Source organism: Silurus aristotelis, assembly GCF_946808225.1.
Source record: "Silurus aristotelis genome assembly, chromosome: 29".
NCBI classification, from domain to species: domain Eukaryota; kingdom Metazoa; phylum Chordata; class Actinopteri; order Siluriformes; family Siluridae; genus Silurus; species Silurus aristotelis.
Genome location: NC_139602.1, coordinates 9374019 through 9385551, shown reverse-complemented (window position 1 = coordinate 9385551; position 11533 = coordinate 9374019). Strand labels below are relative to the sequence as shown.

At 41.7% G+C, this 11533-nt stretch overlaps 2 protein-coding genes across 3 annotated transcripts in view; both read right to left on the bottom strand.

Moving 5' to 3' along the window:
* The window catches only part of sh2d5 (SH2 domain containing 5), a 12156-nt gene extending 10306 nt beyond the window's left edge, over positions 1–1850 (bottom strand). The window contains exon 1 of one of the 2 annotated variants that reach the window (XM_083534907.1): positions 1775–1850. The gene's annotated coding sequence lies outside the window, so the exon portion shown is untranslated. The remainder of the gene's footprint in view (positions 1–1774) is intronic. The other variant, XM_083534908.1, reaches the window with a different exon arrangement.
* A 1942-nt stretch (positions 1851–3792) lies between these two features.
* Positions 3793–11533, bottom strand: hp1bp3 (heterochromatin protein 1, binding protein 3). Its single transcript, XM_083534896.1, has 12 exons — positions 11394–11533; positions 10445–10523; positions 8663–8888; positions 8200–8350; positions 7891–8037; positions 6807–6875; positions 6465–6622; positions 6286–6376; positions 5925–6084; positions 5703–5814; positions 4912–5085; positions 3793–4442 (listed from the first exon to the last, which is right to left on the bottom strand). Exons 2-12 carry the CDS (start codon positions 10512–10514, stop codon positions 4097–4099), a joined length of 1704 nt encoding a protein of 567 aa, XP_083391022.1. The 5' UTR covers positions 10515–10523; positions 11394–11533; the 3' UTR covers positions 3793–4096.

Genomic DNA, 11533 nt, shown 5'->3' with positions numbered 1-11533 from the left:
CACACACACGCGCACTCAGTACACACACACGCGCACTCAGTACACACACACGCACTCAGTACACACACACGCACTCAGTACACACACACGCACTCAGTACACACACACGCACTCAGTACACACACACGCACTCAGTACACACACACGCACTCAGTACACACACACGCACTCAGTACACACACACACACTCAGTACACACACACACACGCACTCACACTCAGTACACACACACACACGCACTCACACTCAGTACACACACACACACGCACTCACACTCAGTACACACACACGCACTCACACTCAGTACACACACACGCACTCACACTCAGTACACACACACGCACTCACACTCAGTACACACACACGCACTCACACTCAGTACACACACACGCACTCACACTCAGTACACACACACGCACTCACACTCAGTACACACACACGCACTCACACTCAGTACACACACACGCACTCACACTCAGTACACACACACGCACTCACACTCAGTACACACACACGCACTCACACTCAGTACACACACACACGCACTCACACTCAGTACACACACACACACACTCATTCACATAGTGTAATACTCATTCACCCACACACTCAGTACACACACACACTACACACACTCAGTACACACACACACACCCTCATTCACTCACTCACTTACAGTGTATTACTCATTCACCCACACACTCAGTACACACACACACACACACAAACACACTCAGTACACACACTCATTCACATAGTGTAGTACTCATTCACCCACACACTCAGTACACACACACCCTCATTCACACACACTCATTCACTCACATTGTGTAGTACTCATTCACCCACACACTCAGTACATACACACACATTCACATAGTGTAGTACTCATTCACCCACACACTCAGTACATACACACACATTCACATAGTGTAGTACTCATTCACCCACACACTCAGTACATACACACATTCACATAGTGTAGTACTCATTCACACACACACACACAAACACACACACACACACACAAACACACACACACACACACACACACACACACACACACACACACACACACACACACATTCAGTGTAGTACTCATTCACCCACACACTCAGTACACACACACCCTCATTCACACAGTAGTATTCACACACAATTCACTCATGCAGACACACAGTTTAGTACTCACACACACACACACACACACACACACACACACACACACACACACACACACACCTTCACATTTACACATTAATTCAACTTCACTCACTCACACTCAGACTCCCACACACTTTCTATTCATGTCAAGTTAAATCATTAACAGCACTGTATTTTATACTTTTTTTTACCTGGTTGCATGTTTGACAATAATTTCATTGCACAGGTAGAGAAGATTAGAAACTACCCCCCCCCCCCCTCTCTCTCTCTCTCTCTCTCTCTCTCTCTCTCTCTCTCCCCAGCATGTTCCCGTCGAACAAACCGAAACAAGCAAACATTCCCAAACAAAACCTATGCAATCTGCCCCATCAAAACTCCAGCTCAAGCCTAATATAAATCATTTCAAGTTCAAATCTCAATATTTGTTGTAACATTCCAAAAACACCTTTAACGCCATCGGCACCTTGAACACCTCCTGTAATCTTCAACATGTTACTGAACCTCGCCCTAGCACTCTATTTGACTTTAATGGAATTAATACACACAAGGTGCTAAATTCGTGTCTTATTGTCATTAAAACGACAAAAACTAATAGGGAAAAAAAACTTACACTTGCGCCCCAAACACACAGCCCGCCGCTCCCACTGAATTCCCCACAGATCCCAACCTGACCGACTCACCTTATCATCTTAGCCCCGCCCACTGCGTTCCTTCTGCTCGGAGACACGCCCACTTTACCTCTCCAATAAACCGCTTAGGGTGCCTTCAAGAACTACCGCAATCGTTGCGAAAATGGGTTCATAGTTTTCATACCACCCAATTATTATAAAAACTATTTTATATTCTATATTTTTTTATTTTAGAAATTGGCCTAAAGATTACTTTTAGCTGACACTTATTGAAGTGAAACCACCTACAAATATGTTTATAATAAAATCTTTTTCAGATTTAAGTGCATTATTATTATTTCAAGCACAGAATTTATGAAAAAAAAAACCCACAACCATAAAATATATGAAAGCTCAAGCTCTTGATATGTATATAATTAAAAATCATTATTATTCCTTATTTTCATGAACATTAATGTTATTTTTGTAATCATCCCTGCAAATAATTTCATAAAAATTAATACAATGATTGTTTCAGGCAGAGACTGATGAATACATACCAGATACTATTTTTCACACAGCTAGATTTTTATATCCTTGAAGGAAACACTGTGTAATGTGGGTTTATTTGCACCAAATGTATACTCTAATCCTGGTACATACAAAAAACCCATGGACAAAAAAATTTGGCTCTAATTGATCATGTAATTATAATTGAAAAATACTGTTTTGGAAATACCATGATTTTACTCCAGTGTTACCCTTTGTGTACGTTTGACGTGAAACACGGCTATGCTTTAAGTGCTTTGAGTGGCACGTGCGTTACAAGAGCCTGTTGAAGATGTCCAAACCATTCGGCAACTTGTGCATAATAATCATGGGAGAACAATCCACAACGTTTTGAATAAAAAAAGACTTCCACGACACATTCCAGAAGTGGCAGAAGCAGTGTATTGCTTTGCAAGAGGACTATTCTAAAGATGATATTGTGTAGACATAGATAAATGAAGTTATTTGTTATTAATAAAACTAGTTTTGAAACTTTTTGATACCATCTCATAATGTGATGCTGAGTCAATTTAAGTCAATTTTTCCACAATCCACATGGAAAGACTTCTGAAGAACCAGAACGAAGTTTCAGACACGTGTGTATCTCACACCTGTGATTGGTATTATTTGCACGAATTGCAAAGTCGTTTGAAGTACAAATATAGTCACTTTATTAAGGACTACATAAAAGCAATCAGTTACATGCATGCAGGCCATAGTTAATGCTCAATTGAAATCAAATACAGTAATCCCCCCATGTTTATCGCGGTGGCTACGTTCAAAAAAAAACAAAAAAAAAAAACGCTATTCTATGTGTACATTTCACTTTATTTTATAATTTTTTTTTTTTTATTAATAGATTTTATTTCAACATAAAACTTATATGAAAACTTAAAAACAATTCCCTATAAGTTTTTTGGTCTATCGCGCTGTCCGCGAGAGACCGGGAAAATCAGCTAAACAAATTAGTTATGTGGCGAATATAATTCCGCGATAAAACGGGGGATTACTTTTTTCTAAATCTGAATACCACTCGGTTAATTTACTGGGTGTACTATATAGTATTCGACTTATTTTAACTCACGGAAGCTTAAACTTTTTATTTTTTTGCCTTATTACACAGAAAACAAATGTATATAAATATTCACCTTTATATTACAGCTAAAAAAAAAAAAATTATATCCCACATGGCCCCAAATCGAGTGTCAAACTAAAAACTAGGCACCAGTCATGTGTAACTGTATCTCTTTAATTTAAACAAAAGAACCAAACCATGTTTGCTATTTCCCTACGTTACTGTAAATCCACGGGGAAAACAGGACAAAAAAAACAGCCTTGTTTAAGACCGAATACTTAAAAGACTGAATACTTCAGTGGAGAATTCTCAAAACACAAACGTGAACGTGAAAAAAAAAAGGCTACGACGCGAGTAAAATTGATCTTCCTCGGCCGAGACAAACGAGTCGGGGGAAAGAGGAAAAAAAAATCTTTATGTGCACAACATGGCGGGAAAACATGACGGCACCTACATCAGATCTCACAGCGGTGTGAACATACTCGGAACACAACAACTCTGTCATAAAAAAAAAAAAAAAAAAAAAAATTATAATAAAATAAAAAGAAACCGAAATGTAGCACTACGGTCTACAAAAAAAGTCTTTCTAACAGGAGGTTTGGAGAACTGTGAAGCTACTAAAATGATTCTTAAAAAGAAAGAATTAGCGGAAAAAGCACTGCAGTGACTGGGAGCTACAGTCGAGCGTGGGGTCGCCGGATCATTTCCTGGCCCGGAGAGACTTTCGAGCAGCGGATTTCGACTCGGTCACGGAGGAAGTTTCCTGCTTCTTGCTCGGTGTCTTCTTGGGCGTCGGTCGCTTGGACACTCGGCTGGTCATCTTCTTGGCGATGGGCGTTTTGGGTTTACGGGCCGGAGCGGCTTTCTTGACTGGCGTGGCTTTAGCGGGTGGAGGTATTTTCTTGGACGCCGCTTTGCTATCAGAAGCTGAGGTTTTCTTAGCGGAAGCTGCCGGCCTCTTTGCAGGTGCAGGTTTTCTGCTGGTAGTCTTGGGTTTTTTCCTGGGTGGAGGCTGACGCTTTCTGGGCGCGGGTCTCTTTTGAGTCCTGTGGAAAAAACTTTTTATTGAAATCACATAGAAATGATGAGCGAAAGTATTGAGACACCTTGGATGCTGGGGCATAAAATTTTCCCCTTCACTTAAACTTAGAACACTATTGAAAACCTTTGGAATGAATGTGAACGATAACTGCACCCCAGGCCTCCTCAGCTCACCTACATCACTACCTGACTTTACGAACATATACATTTATGGCATTTGGCAGACACTTTTATCTAAAGCGACCTACAACTAAGCAGGGGAGGGTTAAGGGCCTTGCTCAAGGACCCAGCAGTAGCATCTTTGTGGTGGTGGGATTTGAACTTCAAAGTCCAAAACCTTAACCACTGAGCTTCCATCACCTACGGAGCTCAATTTTAATTAAATTCGATTTTCTCTAGTTATTCGAGGAATACTTTGAGCCCTCGTTCAAAGTTCTACACAGCTGCCTTTAAAAGTTTAAGAGAATTTCTAACCTCTTACGAGGAGGAGGAGGAGGAGGAGGCTCCTCGTCCTCCGACTCTTCCTCTTCTTCCTCTTCAGACTCCTCCTCCTCAGACTCTTCATCTCTCCTCCTCTTTTGTAGTTGAAGCTTCTCTTTCTCCTTCTGTTTAATTTTTTCCATCATTTCTGGAAACAGCATATCTGGACTGTGGAGGAAATAGATGCAGGTATGGAATTAAACACGTGGTGACGAACGGTAAAGATGATGCAAATTTACTATTTTCCGAAACCAGAGATGATTTTGCTCTAACAGCATAAAGTAATAACAATTAATTTGATAACAATTACAACTTATACAGTTACAGAACCTTTGCAAACACATTTTATGGTTTCTTTTGCTTCTTATGGACACCTGAGCATTAGGGCATGTGCTTTTTGAACATCCCATTCCACACTTACCATTCGCTGTTATAATAAGCTCCACTCTTCTGGGAAGATGTTACACTAAATTTTTGGTTGGAAATTTGTGCTCATTAAGTGACAAGGGTATTAGTAAAAGCAGGTGAGGTGAGGAGGCCTGGGGTGCATTCAGCGGTCACATTCATCTCAAAAGTGTTCAATAGGCTTAATAGCTCTTTAGCAGGAGATCTTTCACTCCAACCCATGTTGAAGCATAACTTCATAGAGATTTGTGGTTCATAGTTCAAGTGAAGGGACACACATGGTGTGGAAAAATCAGGTGTCCCAATACTTTTGTCTTTATATTGTAGTGGTAGTACCTGGAGAAATTAATGGTTACAAAAACAAAACAAACAATGTGTACCTCGGGTAGAACGGGTAGCTGAGCTGGTAAGATCCGCTGAGCCCATGACCGGTGATCTGCTCCATCCAGCCCATCATCTTACACCGCTGTAGTGTTCTCTTCAAGTTCGCCACTACAAAGAATCCAAAAAAAAAAAAAAAAAAAAAAAAAAAGTTACTGAAGCAGAAATCCAAAGAAGAGGCACATTTGAAGCGAGGCAGGTGTCTGTGCTGACGTATTTACCGATGAAATAAGCCGTCTTGTCTTGGTGGTTCTCCACCAGGAACTTGCGCAGAACGCTGATGCTGCAGCACTTGGGCTCGTTCATGGCCGTGATTGCAGCGACAATCGCATCTTCCAGGAGCCCACCAACCAGGAGAACCTTGTTTCCAGATTTCTTCAGCTGGCAAACAGAGACAAAAATAAATTTCTCTGACTGATCAGGGCCTGTTCTGGGGTTTCGTATCCTACAAAACACACCTAGTGGTTTTTATTTTCCAGCCAGAATCGATCAGAACTTTAGAAAATACTTCTAAACAAGTTTATTAGGATTCTCGTTTCAATTTAACTGAGATACGACAGATATTCCACCAAGTGTACGCACCTGGAAGGTCCCTGAAGCGCCTTTTCCGGTGATCTGCTCCAAGTATCCCTTTTCCACAGACCTTTGGAGGCAGTTCTTCAGCACATCAGGCCTGAAACACACCCAAACATCTGGCAAGTCAGGTTACAGATCTTCCAGTTCGATACGTTACACCATGAATATTTTTTTTTGCCTCTGACCTGCTCTCTATGTTGAGCTGGGGAAAGTGCTGCTCCAGGTATTTCTTGATGAGGATGTACGAAGCCTCCTTGGGCTCACATAGGCGAGTCATGATCAGTGGCAGAGCCTCGCCCAGCGTCCCCCCCTTCGATCCTGAGAAACTTGAGGTCGAGGGCTTCTACAGGACGATCAGAATGACAATGATGCATGAATCAGAATATTAAGGAAACGACAAGAAGGATTTCATTGATCAAATGAAATGTCAAAAGACGGGATCGTGGACTATACCACACAGTCAATATAATGAAACTACTTCATTCAAGATCAGCTGATAAAGTGGAGACAAGCATACAAAACCATACCTTCTTCGAGTTGGACTCGGTAGGGAGCTTCCCGATGGTGAAACTTCCCGAGAAACCCTTTCCTTTCAGCTGCAAGGAGAAATGAGACAGCTGAGAAATCACCGTTCTATAGAACTTTCACGGCTCTGAATCTCCACAGAACAAAAACAAGGCTTAATATAGTTCAAGTAGGTCTTGACTGCTGTTTTCATGTGTCAAAATATATCTATTATTTATCTAAAATACCAAACTTGCATTATAATCGCATCAATTCAATGACACACAAAATCCAACAAACCTCATTCATTTTGAATAATGATTAAACCGAGTGAGACATTATTAGTCAGAATATTAATAGATTATTAGATTAGTCAGAATCGAGTGTTCAGACAGACCATGTTGTACATGTATGTGCATTTCTTGCTTCACTTAATGTTGGTAAAAACGTGTTGTTAAACCTCCCTGATGCGGTAAACATGCATAGTAAATTAGATTATTATAAGTAGTAAGTTTATTAATTTATTCATTCATTTGCATTTAAGGGTATTTTCTTTCAGTTTCCGAAAAAATTTTGTTCATTATTTAGAAAGAAAAGAGGAAAAAAAAAAAAAAAAAAACCAGAAAAACCACCACCACTGAATAATGGCCTGTTGTGAGATCATTAATATTCAAAATGCATTCAAGCCCTACAAATTATCATAAATTAATATTCATACATCAACGAAACAAAAGTATTGGGAAACCTGACGTTTCCAGCCACGTGCAATTCATCTCCAAACTGTTCCCACAAATTTACACAATTGTAAAAAAGATCTCTCTTCACCCAAACCTGTTCCAGCATGACGATGCACAAAGTCAGCTCCATGAAGATATGCTTCAAACAGGTTGGAGTAGAAGATCTCCTGCTATAAATCAAAGAACCCTGTTGAACTCCTTTGGGATTTATATGAACGCTGACTGCACCCCAGGCCTCCCTGACTTTACTAACACCCTTTTGTCCGAATGAGAAATAAATATCCACAAAATCTAGTGGAACATCTTCTCAGAAGAGTGGAGCTTATTATAAAAGCAAATGTGGAACTGAATCTTTTCATTCCCAGCTCACCTGCTTGACAGTTCCTCTTTCCACCAGCTTCTTCATCGCCCTCTTATACTGGCTTTTCGTCCTTTTGTCCATTTCCATAGAGGAATATTTCTTCGTGACGTATTTCATAATGGTGAAGATGGACGCGCCGGACCGATCCTTACAGTTCTGAAACCGAAATACTAACATTGAAACTCTGATAAGTCTCAAAGCACATTTGTTTTTGCCCATGTGACTGCACAAGTTGGAAAATCCTCACAGGTAGCATCGTTCCTCACACTTTCTGTTTGTACTTTTGTGGCGATATTAGATATCAGTGGAAAAACAAACCTGAATAGCGTCGAGGAGGATTTCTTCCACTTTCGGCTGTGACACGGAGACGCTTTTCGGAGCGCAGGCCAGTTTGCTGGCAGACATGGTGGCCCAAGCAGGGATTTTCCTTTTCACCTTTTTACTCTTCTCTTCGCCTCCTTCCTTCTCCCTGTCAGCAGATTCAATCACAAAGCGAGAGAACGTTAATATTAAAATTGCTAAAATAATAACTCGAGGCATTAAAGTGAGAATTTGTGATAAAAATTCCAAACTTTTACAATGATTCCAATAACAGAAGCTACACATCAACATTAATAATCAGATTCACGTCTTCAGAAAACCACAATATTACTCTATTATTGAAATCAATTGTGGAAGCTTCCTCTCCCGGGCCCTTGAACAAGGCCCTTAAGTGCTCGGTTGTATAAATTAGATCATTAATAGTCGCTCTGGATAGGTGTCTTTGGGCTTCCTGACTCACTCCACTTTCTTTGCAGCATCCTTCTTCTTCTTCTTCTTCCCTTGTTCTTCTGCACCGCTCTTCTCGCCCTCCGCAGCTTCTCCGTCCTCTCCGGTTTTCCCGTCCTCCGGAGTGTTTTCCGTGGACTTTTCTCCAGCGTCTCCGCTCTCCTCTCCCTCCGGGGCCTCCGGAGGTGCTTTCTGCTCCTCCTCTGCAGAGGTGGACTCGGCCGAGTTGGTTTTGGCTTCTGGAAAAAGGTACAAGAGAGAGTTTCAAATTACTACACACAGAAAATGATTCGCTTAGTAATCGCTAGTGCTGGTGTTTTACACGGCCAAACGTGAATGTGACGAAACGTGTATAAAATATAATATATATATTACACACACGTACGTCTGCATTAATCTAGATACATGTGAAAATAATGTTTTTGTCTTAAAAAAAAAAAACGCTCTGCGCCCACACCTTTGCCAAAACGTTGCTCGTCCACACTGAAACATCTGAAAACACTTAGGATCTTGTTCATCTGTGCTTTGACCTGCGTCGTTTCAGACTAACGCTTACGGCTCTTTAAAACGGTGTGGCAATGAATGAAAATGCGTCGTCTCGGTGTGAGAAATTCATTCTAGCATCAACGCGACAGGTGACCCTTCAGTTCCCTGTTCATGCGACACGTGGAGTTGTGACTACGTGCAAATCAAATGTAAAGCAATCAAAATACCAAGTCACGATGTTACAAAGACAAAACAACGCTTGTAAAGAAGAAGATGCTTGGCACCTTGGTAGAGATTACACCATGAGCTGTATATGATCGGTTACAATTAGACCCCCGTTGTACGTTTATCTTCCTTCAGTCGGAACCTGGGCTCTGAGCTGATATTGACCAATCACTGAAGGAAATGTTTTGTGACTCACACCTAATTTGCATATAATTAAGAAAATCTCGATTAGCCAATTCTGTAAATAAAATCGCAACCCCGGTGTCTCGTACACAGGTCGAAAACATGTGTTCACGTTTCAGCGCTAACCACAAGGTGACCATTCACATTTTCTACGTGAGCCTACGACTTTACCATCAGCGACTACACGTGGGCATGTCCAACGAACTTTACGCAACTACCGCAACAACGAATACAGGAAGAGAACGCTATAGCGCACTCGATCCGACTCCTGAATTGTCGAACGACACTTGCAACACCTACTCGTAAATGTGGAAAAGCCGACTGCCGTCTTCATGGTCTCTGGCAACCTGTTTACAAACATCGATCAGCCATAACATTATGACCACCTGCCTAATATTGTGTTCGTCCCCCTTTTGCTGCCAAAACCGTCCTGACCTGTCGATCATTAACAGCATGAACTTCTTCAGCAGTTTGAGCTACAGAAGCTCGTCTGTTGGATCGGACCACACGGACCAGCCTTCACTCATAACGTGCATCAATGTGCCTCGTCTGCCCACAACCCTGTCGCCGGTTCACCACCATTTCTTCTGTGAAGCACTTTTGATAGACACTGACCACTGCAGACCAGAAACATCCCACAAGAGCTGCAGTTTTGGAGACACTCTGACCCAGTCGTCTAGACGTCACAATTTGTCAAACGCTCAAATCCTTACGCACATTTTTCCTGCTTCCAACACGTCAACTTTGAGGACAAAATGATGCCTAATAAATAAATCCACCCACTAACAGGTGCCATGATGAAGAGATCATCAGCGTTCTTCACTTCACCAGCCATAATGTTATGCCGGGTCGGTGAATAACAGCTTTGGAGACCCGGCAGAGGAGAGGTGCGAACTCGTACCTGGATCAGGTGCCGGTGCCGAGGGCGCGTCCTCTTTAGGAGGAGCCGCAGCTGAACGGCGAATGGGCATGATGAAGATCTGAGGAGACAACGCAAAGAAAGATCAGCACAACAAAGTGACAATTTAATGCCGATTCATTTGAATAGCACTTTTAACAGCGGGCATTGTCCCGAAGATGTTTTACAGGAGACGAATAAGTTATAAAGCGCACATTTATATGTTAGTGTCTATAAGCTTACCCCCCCACACACACACCCCCCCTCTAGAAGTGATACTAACATGAATCTAACTGGTTTATGAAGCATTTATTATGTCCTCCAATAAATATGCAAAATGATGCATTTCAATTTCATGCATATTTGTTGGGAAGGTCTGAGGATTTTCTGTCCCCTATGTCTGCTGTATGAATACTAATAATGTCAATAATATTATTATAATGCTTGTGCAAGTGTACTAATGACCAGGTTGGAAAGGTGCACGAGCTGGAGAGGAGAATGAGAAGAAAAAGAAGGTGGAGGAGAAGAAGGTGCTCTGGAAGACAACAGCATTTCGTTACAATGAGAAGAGGTCAGGATTCAATCCCAGCCAATTAATGGCGTGTTTTAAACACAAAAACAAGGAGGCACCAGGATTATTTACTGGTGCAAACACGAGCCAAAATAGTAACGATCAAAAAGGCGGGGGGGGGGGGGGGGGAGCGTGCAGGATCTTGCACGGGGCAAATGCATGAGAAACAAGCACAACATGGCCATTTTGTCCATTTTTACCCCACACAGTAATGGCGCTTGCATTGCACTGATGGTAAATATATGGAGTTGCAACGAGAAGGGAGGCTGGTGGACGCGCGTGCACGCTCCCAAAAAAAAAACCGCTGCGAGGGGGAAAAAATCGAGCGGGAAAAAAATCGCCATAAACCGGAGATAAAAAAAAATATATCTAATTTCATACCTTGCGGGTTTTTAATCGGATCCAAATAAATTCGCTTCTGCTTTTTTCTTCTTCTGCTTCTTCTTCTTTGTTCGGGATTCTCTCGCTCTCTCTATCTGTTTACTAGCCCCTCCCCCTTTTTACGTTATGTAAAGACGTAA

Excerpts from the sequence above, each read along its gene's own strand:
- hp1bp3 (XM_083534896.1), bottom strand. The coding sequence starts at position 10,514 with ATGCCCATTCGCCGTTCAGCTGCGGCTCCTCCTAAAGAGGACGCGCCC. Across the intron at positions 8,351-8,662 it reads GATGCTGCAAAGAAAGTGGA|GGAGAAGGAAGGAGGCGAAG; the intron begins GTGAGTCAGGAA and ends ATCTGCTGACAG. Across the intron at positions 8,038-8,199 it reads TCCTCCTCGACGCTATTCAG|AACTGTAAGGATCGGTCCGG; the intron begins GTTTGTTTTTCC and ends TTTCGGTTTCAG.